Below are 12,605 nucleotides of genomic sequence, written 5' to 3'. Positions count from 1 at the left end.
GTTTGTGTGTATGTGTGTGTGCAATTTTAAAATGTTAGTCAGGTGTGCTGGTGTAGGGGCTCATTATACTGTTCTCTTTGTGGATGCTTGAAAATTTTTTAATAAAAATATAAATGAAACTTGTCCTTAGTTGAATTGACAGGTGGATTTCTTAGCCACCCTGGGAATGAGAAAATGGAAACTAGACGAGATGAAATTAGTTAAGGTTACACAGTGGATCATAGTAGAATTGGGGTTTGGATCCTGGTTTAATTTCAGAGTTGCTATAATTAGACTGTATATAACAGTTAAAAATGTTAAAATCAGTTGCTAAAGTGGTCAACACTAATTTCAAACCAGATACAAATTGAACATTTCAGCAGTATCTAGAACTCCCATTTTTGCGGATGTATAGTTGACTGTGACTACTTCAGTATCATGTTTTTATTGTAAGTGGGCCGTTGTTGGTTGCTATTCTAAGGGGATTGCAGTGGTCCTTTAAGTTTCATAAGATGCTGTTTTGGTGTATTTTTTAGGTGGATATTGTCGTTGGCACTCCAGGAAGACTGGATGATTTGGTGTCTACCGGAAAGCTGAACTTATCCCAAGTTAGATTCCTGGTCCTGGATGAAGCTGTATGTTAAAATCTACTCGTGCTTTCAAAGAAAAATTTTTTTTTTCTGCTTATGTTTTTGGAGATAAAATGTGTGACTTAAAGAAAAAATAAAATTCAATCATGATCCTAATATTTAGAGAGAAATATTGTTACCAGTTTGGTGTATTTCCATTCACTTCTTATATTTATAGTAAAGACTATTTTATGCAGTTGTAGTCAGGCTGTGTGGAATCTGGGAAATCTTTTTTTTTTTTTAAATATGGTACAGAAGTATTTCATGTCATTATTTATGAACAGTTCTTAAAGGCTGCCTAGTGATCTCTTACATGCATACTTCATGGTTTATTTAACCACCCTCATTATTAGATATGCAAGTTTGTTTTCTACGCCAAATAATTAACTTGTTTGTACATACTTTTTTTTTTTAACATTTCCAATTGCGTTTATGTGTTTTGGGCTTTGAGATATATTTTCAAGATGAAGTAGCTTTTCAACATTGAAGCTTTTTGTTTTTTCATGTTAAAGTCATATTCTTAAGGAGATGTGGTAGGAGCTATTAACTCTCATGTTCATTTTAGAATACCAGAGTATGATTTTTAAGTTATAAATTATGAGGTTTTTTTCATATTGTAGTCACATGGGCTTTAAAGTTGAATTAATAACTCTTTCAGTATCCAATAGAAAATAATTTTGAAAGTATGGAGATATGTATGAATTAGTTTCCATGTCTTTTGTTTTGCGATTGATTTAGAAGAGATTTAGATACTGGTTTAAAACCTAATGCTTTTTTTTGCTTCTGCTATAGGATGGGCTTCTTTCTCAAGGTTACTCTGACTTTATCAATAGGATTCACAATCAGATTCCTCAGATTACCTCTGATGGAAAAAGACTTCAGGTATACAATAACTAACGCATATTCGAATACATGTAGGCATTTGTTATGTACTAATGCTTAACTTGTTTGTTACATTCACATTTTAGTGTCTTCTGGTTAAGTTAACTACTGCATAAAACGTTTTCTTTCTTACCTGATTAAATAGTGCGCACAAAGGAACAGTCTTAGGAGCTGCTTTTAGAAATAAGGTGGATGGAATTTGAGGACATGACTTAAGTATAACAGAAGACTAGAAGTAAAAAATTCTTAGCTTTTTTGTTTTTTTTTCCCCCCTTTTCTACAGAGTGTAGGGTTTATATTCAAGATTCTGAGCACTCCTTCCTTTTTGAAGGAAAAATGTCTTGAGCTGTTGCAAAACAGTTGCTTCCTTAGTAATTATTTCTTAAAATATTATTCTTTCTCATTCTGTTTTCTTAGGAAGAATTCTAGAGGTAAAAACTTTTGGGAGGAGATACATAGTACCTTATGATTTTAGGTTTTTAAAAACCTTTTCACTCATCTGAGTTTTGTAGGGCCCTGGGGACTAGGTGGTGTGATTTCCATGGCAGTGAGGGGCTGGAACTCAGGACTAACCCGCCCAAAGTCACATCGCTAGTTGTTGCTGCAGAGTCAGGTTTTGAACTCGTGTTAGGTTCCAGGCCTAGTCAGCCCCATGCCCCGTGTCTGTATTCATATGCTGGATTCATTATTGTCACTCTAAAGTAAAAGTTTATCTAAACACTGTTTTTTCTGTTCTTAGGTGATTGTGTGCTCAGCCACTTTGCATTCTTTTGATGTGAAGAAACTGTCTGAGAAGATCATGCACTTTCCCACGTGGGTCGATTTGAAAGGAGAGGATTCCGTCCCAGATACTGTCCACCACGTTGTTGTCCCAGTGAACCCCAAAACGGACAGGCTCTGGGAAAGGCTTGGGAAAAGCCACATTAGGGTAAGTGCTCTGCAGGGTGCACCTGTGTATAGCGTAAAGCATTCATGAACGAGTTTACCCTGAGCCTCTGTGATGCTCAAGGTGACCAGACATCGGACCTTTGAGAGGTTTGCATATTGCCAGAAAAGTTTAGGTCTGTCAGGTATGGAATAAAGGATGGGCTCATGCTTTACGTTTTTCTACATATAAAGTTACTTCTGTGAGCCATCTTCCTTGTTATAATTTTCATAAATACATAGGGTTGCCTGTGTAACTTCTTACACTATAGTTTCCTTTTTTAGTAGTATTTTTATTCTTGATATGCCTTATTTCCCTAAATACCAATTTCCTGAGTCCATCTTCCCACTTATTTCACTCTTGTTAGATTTATATTAATATAATATGGGTATGCTTACTGTAAATACACAGTGTTCTAAAAACCACCTTTGTGTTTTTATTATTATATTTAAAATGGATTAGCCTTAGACCTATAATTCGGAGAAGGCGATGGCACCCCACTCCAGTACTCTTGCCTGGAAAATCCCATGGACATAGGAGCCTGGTGGGCTGCAGTCCATGGGGTTGCGAAGAGTCAGATACGACTGAGCGACTTCACTTTCACTTTTCACTTTCATGCATTGGAGAAGGAAATGGCAGCCCACTCCCGTGTTCTTGCCTGGAGAATCCCAGGGACGGGGAGCCTGGTGGGCTGCCGTCTATGGGGTCACACAGAGTCGGACATGACTGAAGTGACTTAGCAGTAGCAGACCTATAATTAATAAGAGTTTTTCTGAGTCTGAAGAATGGTTTTGCCTATAGATGATAAAGATGGATGTCTGAGATGGAATCTAAAGTTAGATCCAGTTCTCCCTTTAAAAAAAGACGCCTGTTCTGAATCATCACTTAACCCTTCATCCTTTTCTTTTGATAGACTGATGAAGTTCATGCAAAAGATAACACAAGACCTGGTGCTAACAGTCCAGGTAAGTTAGAAGAATCAATAAAAATGTGTGGGGAAAGGTTTGAATTGATCTGCTTTGTTGAATTTCTGCTCTGTCTGCTCTTATGAAGGAACAGGAGATACGAAAATAAAAAACAGAAATAACTTAAAAATGGGGGAGAGCTCATACCAGTCAATTTGTAGAAGTATTAATCACTGAATTTAAGATATTAGTCTCCTGGCATATAAAATACAAATATTTTGGATTATAGAAGTCTAATTTTTCTAGGAAACCAGTGAACTTCTCTGGCTACAGGTTGTATTTTAGTCCTGAATTCCCAGAGAAATTATACGTAGATTCTTCCTGTCTGGCAATTGAGTAACAAAGTGACGTCGTTAGGTATGACCCTGTGAAAGACACAGAAATGATCCTCAAATGGGTTTTTGATTCTTTTGTGTGTGTGGTAAAATAGGCATAGCATAAAATTTACCATTTTAATCATTTTAAAGTATACAGTTCAATAGCATTGAGTCCATTCCTACTGTGCAACCATCGCCACCATCCATCTCCAGTACTTCATCTTCCCATACTGAAACTCCATATCATTAAACATTTATCAATTTTTAAAAAGCCTAAAATTAAATTCTGATTTAATAAAGATACTTCCATGCAGAATTGAGATAGTTTGTAAGAGGTGTATAATATTCAAGGATACATGAAGATAACAGCATGAAACTAAGGATGGTTGTTGTTGTTCAGTTGCTAACTTGTGTCCAACTCTTTGTGGCCCCATGGGCTGCAGCACACCAGGCTCTTCTGTCCTCCACTGTCTCCTGAAGTTTGCTCAAATTCATGTCCACTGAGTCGATGATAGAAGGCTAGTGCTTCAAGAACGGAACCTAGAAGAGATCTGAAACCCATTAGGCCACATGTCTGGTGTCCCATGTCTCAGGTGGCTCATTGGCAAGGAAGGCTTAGATTGCATTTTGTTCATGATTGGATTCAATGGTAGATTTTTGGCAGGTATCTAAACGGTTAGTTACCTGAAATTTTGATTAAAGAGGGTTCCTTTGAACTCATTTTTATGTGCAGCTCCAAGTTTATAAGGTGTATGCTCAGCTAGTACAGTTGGAGAGGAGCACACGGATAGTCAAAATAATGTAACATCCCACAGTTGGAGAATGCATTTTATAAAATAAAATTTTTTACTGCTTCATATATTTTTCCTTGTAAAAGTTTTACTTAGTTTTTACTACAATTAGAGATGATCAGAGCCACCTTAGAAATACACTGGGTTACAGTTGTGGAGTAACTATAGCCCAGCTTCACACTGAAAAATAGATACTTGCAGGGTGGCAACTGAGAAGTCACTAACTAGATTTGATGTAAAATTTTTATTTCATAGAGTGAAAAATGAACTTTCTGTTGTTTAGATTGATTTAGGAAGTACCATTTATTAGTTTTTAAAGGGGGTTGAAGTAATTGAGTAAACATTTACTGAGCATTTAGGGAAACTAATGCAAGGCAGAATACTAGTTCTTTGGTCTTTGTAAGAACAAAGCTTTGTTGTGGGTATTTCTGTTTATTTGTGTATGTGTGTGTACATGTACATTTTTATATGACGAATGGTTATAGGTGTTTTGGTATCCCATAAACTGGCATAAAAAAGAGAAACAAAAATAAATGAGCAAGTGGATTCTCCCACCATTTTATCCTATCTTTTTATTGCTTGCTTTTGGCTATAATAGTTGCATTAAAATAGAGATTTTTAGGTGAGTTAAGCTGTAAGTCTGTGTGATTATGTGTGTTCCTGACAATTTCAGATTGAAATTCTGTGTTTTTTTTTTGTTATTGTTGTTGTGTTATTCAAGAGATGTGGTCTGAAGCTATTAAAATCCTGAAGGGGGAGTATGCTGTCCGAGCCATCAAGGAACACAAGATGGATCAAGCAATTATTTTCTGTAGAACCAAGATCGACTGTGACAACCTGGAGCAGTATTTTATGCAGCAAGGAGGAGGTAGTAGTTCCTCCCTTGAAATAAACTGTGTTCATTTCCTCACTTAATAGACTGTTAGTCCCACGCTGATGCAGTGTAGCGCTCATGCCCAGGACTAAAGCAGTGACTGCACTGAAAGTATCTGTGCTTATCCAGTACTTTCCCATATGATCAGTCCCAGGAAAAACGATGAGATGGTTTTCCACATAGGTAGTTTCATTGCAGTGAAGATGAATCACAGCATTCTAAGGTCCTTATATTATTTAGAGGAATGGTGAAGTTTTGATTAATGTTAAAATTTCAAGTGTAATCATTATATAATAGGATATATATCTCCTAAACCAATAAATGAGGAAAAACCTTAATCTAAAAAAAAGGTAAGAAAGGAAGGGAGAGAAATGAGAAAAAGCAGAGCAATTAGAAATTACAGAGTAATAGAATTGGTGAAAAAAATCTGAGCATATGAGTAAACTGTAGTATTTGTCAGTGGATCGAAGTCTTTTGATGAAGAGCATAGATTGTTAGACTGCATAATATATAGCTGTATGCTGTTTACAGGAAACAAACCTAAAACCTGAGGACATAGGAAGATTGGAAGGAAGGGGAATGAAAAAACATATATCTGTCAGCTAAAACAGGAATTTAAATATTAATAGAGATGCCATAGACTTTAAGACAAAAATTACTGAAATAAAAAAGGTCACTATGTAATAAAATACTTGCTCTACGATGAAGATATAATGATTCTAATTTTATGCTCCTTACAATTAATGTTAAATATATAAACCAACCTGAAAAAATGTTCAGTATAATCAGTCGTTAGAGAAATGCAAAATAAAATCACACTGTAATACCACCGTACACTCATTAGGATGCCTAGATAAGTACACTTACTAGAATGACTAGATTAAAAATACTTAAAACACCGAATTTGGGTGAGGATATGGAGAAACGGGAATTCTCATACACTGTTGATGTACAGACACCTATGTAAAGGGTCGTACAGTTTTTTATAAAATTTTACATTGCTGTCTTATGGCCTCTCAGTTCAGCTCCTAAGTATTGACCCAAGATAAGTGAAAACATGTATTGACGAAAGATGTGTGCAAGATGGTCACAGCAGCTTTATTCATGATGGCCTCAGACTGTACACCAAGTGGCCATTAATAGGAGAATGGCTAAACAAAATGCAAAATATTTATTCACTGAAATAGCTGATACTCGGTGCTGAAGTGGCATAGGCTGCGGATAGAGACAACTGTGGGTGGCATCTCAGAAGCGTTATGCTGATTAAAAGAGTTCCTAAACACGAGTTTGTGCTGTGTGATTCCATTTGTATGACTTTCTAGAAGAGTCAAAACTAATGTCTGGTGGGGGAAAGTCCAGAACAGTGGTTGTTCCCAGGAAGGTGGGAGTGTGGATAGGTGGGAAAGGGCAAGAAGGTTCTTAGTGGATGATATTCATGTTCTGTACCTTGATAGGGCTTTGGGCCGTGTAAGTTACACGTTTGTCAAGAACTTAGCAAGTGTACACTTTAGATTTGTACATTTCCTTGCATGTAACTTTAACCTCCAAGAGAAAACAAAGAAACCTAAACGAATATTGTGCTCTGGTTAATGATATGCGTGCTGAACTGTGTACCGATAACTGCAGTTTACATTGAAATGCATCAAAAATGTAAAAGTGAGTTGATAGAAGGATAGAGGGATAAGTATGTGGTGAAGCAAATATAGTAAATGTTAATGGTAATTTTTACTTTATATCTTTTCCCAACACTTACTATGTTTTCAAACATACTGCGAAATTGAAAGTCTGGTCTGGACTGCACTGCTTTTTGTTACTGTGTCTACTTGAAGAGTTTCTCTTTAAGGACTTGCTGCCACTGTACCTGGGTCTAAAATACCATTGCTTCCTCCTGTTTTGGTACTTCTAATCTGCTTTGGTCAGGAAAGCAGATAACTAAATTGCTTAGAATACCTTGAGGAAGGCAGGCATGTGGGCATGGCCATTTAGTAAGGACATGAACTTCATAATGACTGTTTTGCTTCTTTCAAGAAGGATCTCTTTTGTTTACTTTTTGGTTCTTTACATAGGTGAGGTGAGGTCCTGGGGTACACAGGAACCACTGCTGCAGATTGGAAGAGGTTACTTAAAATATCTTTCAAAGCAAAGCGAATCAGTTTTAATGCTCATGGAGTTCATTTTAATGGCATTTCACCTAGGACAGAAATTGGTCAACCATGGTTTATGACAAGTTGGAGTTTAGATTTCCATGGAATTATATGGCACCGTTGTAGTCTAAATGTTACTGGTTTTTTGATATACTCCTAGGCATAATGTTTCCCAGCATTGACTCTTTAATGTGCTTTTCACTAGGACCTGATAAAAAGGGACATCAGTTCTCGTGTGTTTGTCTTCATGGTGACAGAAAGCCTCATGAGAGGAAGCAAAACTTGGAAAGATTCAAGGTACTGATATTTAGTTGACTGCATTTCCTTAATACTTAAGAGGGGAGTTGTACCTAGTTTTAAATCAATTCCAGTTAATATTCTTAAAGCAATTCTTGTCCTAGAAATTTCAAAATACTTCTGCCCTGTTGGTATATCCTCATCACGGCAGGGCCTCATCATCTTTAACAGTCAGATGGTAAATTACATGTTCTCTATTGGCACAGAATTTCTATGGTAAGAATTTTCAACTTTAGAAAATTTTAGCTAAATTTTTCCACAGGTATTTTTAGGAGAAGCATCACTAGATAAATCATGTCTGTGATCTTTTTTTTTTTTTTTTAATTGTACTAATACCCAGAGGGAACTTAATTTGTAGATTAATTTAAGACGAGTATCAGAATATGGTTTTGTAGAATTACACATATTTTTAATGATTTGCGGAAGAGTGTCCCAGTTATTTGATTGCATCCCATGACAGGTTGTATAGCTCTTGGTATCGATAGTGGGACTTGAGCCATTTGGAATTCAAGGTCAGTAACCTCCACCCACAGGCTCTCTCATCATTTATCACAGTGTGTTTGTCCCAGCATATAGTACAGATCTCATTTCTCTCAGACCCCTAATATGAAAAAAGCGGCAAGGTACTGGGCCTAGGAGTTTGGATCATGATTCTACGCTGAGTGTGGTTGCCGTGGATGTTACAACTGGTCACCTGGCCTTATTTCAGCATCTGTGCCACCGCTCTATCCTGGCCTTGTCCTGGGCCGGAAGGCAGTGTGCTCTTCACCCACTCCAGTCTCTTAGTTGCTGTGCCTTGTGGCACAGATAACATCTGAAGGCCAGTTTGTATATTCTTGGTGAGAGTACCAGGGGCCCACTCTCTTTGGGATTTTCATCTGTTGTCCTCAGAAGTGTAACCTCAAGGTAAAATACCTAGGATTCTGAATTATTTTAGTACATAAAAATTACATAAGCATTACATAAGGTAATGCTTATGTTTTATTCTGTCTTATCTTGCAAATTACTAGTTAGGATTTCTAAAAATAAAGCCAAATTTTTAGCAGTGGTTTAATAACCTTTATGTGAAAAAAAGCAGAAATGAATCCAGTCATTGATTTATTCACCTTGAATGTCATATTTTGGCAAATTGTAAACTTAAAAATGAAAAACTTGTTCTAGTGAATAATGAACGACTGGACTTCTAATCTGATAGTAATATATTCGTGATTAGAGGGCTCAGTGGAAAGATGGCACTTATGGTTTTTAGTGTATGTACTAATAAATCCCCCTCTCTCTTGTCTGCTCTTTTTAGAAAGGAGATGTCAGATTCTTGATATGCACAGATGTAGCTGCCAGAGGAATTGATATCCACGGTGTTCCTTATGGTAAGAAGAAATGTTTTATGCTTGCATTTTGAATTTTAAGGAATGCAAAGGAAACTGTTTTAATATGATTCAAATATTTAGAACAAAAAACATCAGATATGTTTGAAAATTTTAGGACTTTATGTCAATTGGTAATAACTTTTTATTTACAGTCATAAATGTCACCTTGCCTGATGAAAAACAAAACTATGTCCATCGCATTGGCAGAGTAGGAAGAGCTGAAAGGTACGGCTGTAATTTTGCTTTTTCCTTTTTAAGCTTCTTTGCTTCTGGAATAAAGTCTAACGAAGACTTTTCAAATCTTTCAGGATGGGTCTGGCCATTTCCCTGGTGGCAACAGAAAAAGAGAAGGTGATCTTTTAGTGCTGTGTTATATTCATTGTTTGCATTGTCATTTTAGATACTGGAAATAAAAGCAGTTTGAGTTTTCATTTATGTTGAATTCAGGTGCATATGGAATATAAATGAACTTTTTATGGCATCTTTTTCTGTTTATTCATTGAATAGACAACTGGTAGGATCAAGTTCAGAAAGGAACAATACAAAATGTAATTTTCCCTAAAAGCTTTCATGTAATTGTTTTCACTGAAAGGTATTTAAACCCTGTTTAGCATCATGCCATGGTAGACTTTTTTTTTTTTTGCCATGGTAGACTTTTTATGGGAGAGAGAGTTAGCTTATTATTTTGATATAAATTGATTCAGATTGACAGAATAGTTTGCAGGCATCAGAAACGCCTACAAACTCATTGCCCAAACTAGATATTGTGCATTTTGCTTTTTGCTATATTTTATTCTTATGGAAAACCTTTGAACTTTATTTTTGATACTGATCTTGAGATAGCATTCTCTAATACTTTACATTTTTTGTTATTTTTTTTAATCTGAGAATTCCTTTCTATTGACATCTAATTGAAGTCTGTTTTAGAAAATCTTTTGGATTCCTCTCAAAAAGAACTCTGTCAGAAGCCCTAGTTAGTGAGCTATTGATGGTGGTAGTGATTGATGACATACCATAGCTGCAGTCTATTTTTCTTACGCTTTGAGGACAGAAAATTTAAAAAAAAACAAAAAAACTAGTTGAGAACAAAGATATCTAATATGTCAGTCACCATACATGTTAATCTGTTTTTCCTTCTTTAATATAGGTTTGGTATCATGTATGTAGCAGCCGTGGAAAAGGGTGTTATAACACAAGACTCAAGGAAGATGGTGGCTGTACCATATGGTACAATGAGATGCAGGTAAGGCTCACAAAGTGTCACTAAAATTGGTAAGAATAGACTGCATTTATCTATGGAGGTTATATATCAGCTCTTGTCTGTGAGTTACAAGACATAATGGGTGGTGGTTATTGTAGTTTATAAATTGTGACTTGTGAGTTCATCTCTTTAGAAATCTTATTTCCCTTTAGCCTTCCTGGTTTTAATGCTATTAAAATGCAGCTTGGGTTTGTCAAAATGAAATTTTTATCTGAAAATACTTGAATTTCCTCTCCTTTTCTCAGTTGCTGTCCGAGATAGAGGAACACCTGAACTGTACCATTTCTCAGGTTGAGCCAGATATAAAAGTACCAGTAGATGAATTTGATGGGAAAGTTACTTACGGCCAGAAAAGAACTCTTGGTGGTAAGCTGTGAATTACTTTTAATTCTATTTTACATGTGAATGTGTCCTTTTTTGAGTGCTAGTTTAAGAAGAAAGTGTTTCATTTCCTTCTGTTAATTGTATATTTTTAGCATATTAATCATTCCCTCGTGTTCCTCTCATAGCACTTTGTTCATACTTGTCTTGCAGCATTTTTATTTTGTGATCTGTATGTGAGTGAAGGACAGAAGCTTAGCTGTTTCTGTTGAGGTGTTAATGTCATCAGAGTAGTTAAAAATGTATGGAATTACTAGGAAACAAGAGAATAACAATAATTTTGAACAAGTAATAACCAGGATACCATTTAATTCCCTTTGCCTATGATGCCCTTAGCTGATTCCTGAAATTTTTTAAAAATTCAAACTAAACTGATGGTTTCTAAATCAAGAAGATGATGGGGGAGAGGTTGGGAGGGGTATTGGATATTGGGACAGCTGTTAGTAAGGCCTAACCATTGATTTTAATCGATTTAATTTAACATTTTTAAAACTCACAGTTTGGGAGGTAACTTGCCCAGTAGTAAGTACATCTTTATTGCTGGGAGCAATGTTTAAATTGATATAATTGGTTCAAAGTATTGCTGACAAGTTATTTCAAGCGTGTCATTTGCATTTCTTTGTGATTCGTGTGTGTGATCCAGGTGGAAACTATAAAGGCCACGTGGATATTTTGGCTCCTACGGTTCAAGAGTTGGCTGCCCTTGAAAAGGAGGCCCAGACATCTTTCCTGCATCTTGGCTACCTTCCTAACCAGCTGTTCAGAACCTTCTGATTTTAACATACACAGAATAAGATTTGAGTAATAAAAGTCTGGTCTTAAAACTCTAAAATAGTTGTACTGCTTCCAGGCAGCAGTATTTATAGTAACTTAAGCTATGAGTGCTAACTCTTGCATGTCAAGAAGCAACAGTCTTAGAAAATCTTCATAGAATGCCGAACCCAATGAAAAGAATAAATTTGATGACTGTATTTTCATGAACATTTGTGTCTTATTTTACAGTTATTTTATAATGTTTCTTTTTCAAGAAAGCTCTGGGTTTAGGAAATCAAGTGTGTGTGTGTGTGTGTGTGTGTGTGTGTGTGTGTTTGGTAGAGGACTGTGTGGAACCATTAGTGATTGTCTTGAGGATTTTTGCAAGAGGTGGTCCTAAATGGAGACAGCCTCGAGATGCTTCTGGTTGCCTCGGTGTATGGGGAAGCTTGGAAACAGTCATGAAAGAGAAGTGGAGTATCCCAAGGTGGAAGGACAGCTGGGTTAGTTTGGAAGCCTGAAGTTTTTATCACGAGTTAGAAGAGGTTATGCATTTTAAGGACTGACGACTGATCTGATGATGGTATCCCTGAAGGCCCATCTTCTTTTTAAGAGCCTTTCTTTCCAGATGATACTTTCTGTAAAGATGAAACTATTCTGATGTCCCTCAAGGTCTTAAATGCAATTCTTTGAAATTTCCTCAAACCGTCTTACCTTTTAAAATACCAGAAGAAAAAGAGAACATTCACATAGACATAATTGAATTGTTCTTCTGTGCCTTTTCGCTCTTAGCTCCCAAAGTAGTTTCTTTGGGAGGATTGTTCTTGCCCTAGAGATTCCGTAGGAGCACACACTACTGTCATTTCTTATATGATGGTTTTCAAATATTCTAGCCCCAAAATATTTTCTTCAAAGAAACTCTTGAGTGAAATTCATTATGTAAACAGTGGGAAACCATTACGTAGCATACTGAGTTACGCTTGATGTGCGTTGAGTATGAGGATTCCATTCTTCCAGTTGTACCTAGACCACTGCCATGG

The 12,605-nt window shown here is 36.3% G+C and overlaps 1 protein-coding gene across 2 annotated transcripts in view; it reads left to right on the top strand.

Annotated features, from left to right (window-relative positions):
• The window catches only part of DDX1 (DEAD-box helicase 1), a 40,376-nt gene extending 28,583 nt beyond the window's left edge, over window positions 1-11,793 (top strand). For both annotated transcript variants that reach the window (XM_061433267.1, XM_061433268.1), the window contains exons 15-26: window positions 516-614; window positions 1,401-1,490; window positions 2,230-2,418; window positions 3,329-3,380; window positions 5,210-5,356; window positions 7,712-7,803; window positions 9,098-9,170; window positions 9,323-9,395; window positions 9,479-9,521; window positions 10,318-10,413; window positions 10,677-10,797; window positions 11,456-11,793. In XM_061433267.1, coding sequence (XP_061289251.1) covers window positions 516-614; window positions 1,401-1,490; window positions 2,230-2,418; window positions 3,329-3,380; window positions 5,210-5,356; window positions 7,712-7,803; window positions 9,098-9,170; window positions 9,323-9,395; window positions 9,479-9,521; window positions 10,318-10,413; window positions 10,677-10,797; window positions 11,456-11,586 — 1,206 coding nt within the window. In that variant the 3' untranslated portion in view covers window positions 11,587-11,793. The remainder of the gene's footprint in view (window positions 1-515; window positions 615-1,400; window positions 1,491-2,229; window positions 2,419-3,328; window positions 3,381-5,209; window positions 5,357-7,711; window positions 7,804-9,097; window positions 9,171-9,322; window positions 9,396-9,478; window positions 9,522-10,317; window positions 10,414-10,676; window positions 10,798-11,455) is intronic.
• The last annotated feature ends 812 nt before the right edge of the window (window positions 11,794-12,605 follow it).

The sequence above is a fragment of the Bos javanicus genome, chromosome 11 (genome assembly GCF_032452875.1).
Source record: "Bos javanicus breed banteng chromosome 11, ARS-OSU_banteng_1.0, whole genome shotgun sequence".
Classification (NCBI taxonomy): Eukaryota; Metazoa; Chordata; class Mammalia; order Artiodactyla; family Bovidae; genus Bos; species Bos javanicus.
Note: the sequence above shows the minus strand (reverse complement) of the source record. Positions and strands in the feature narration are given on the sequence as shown.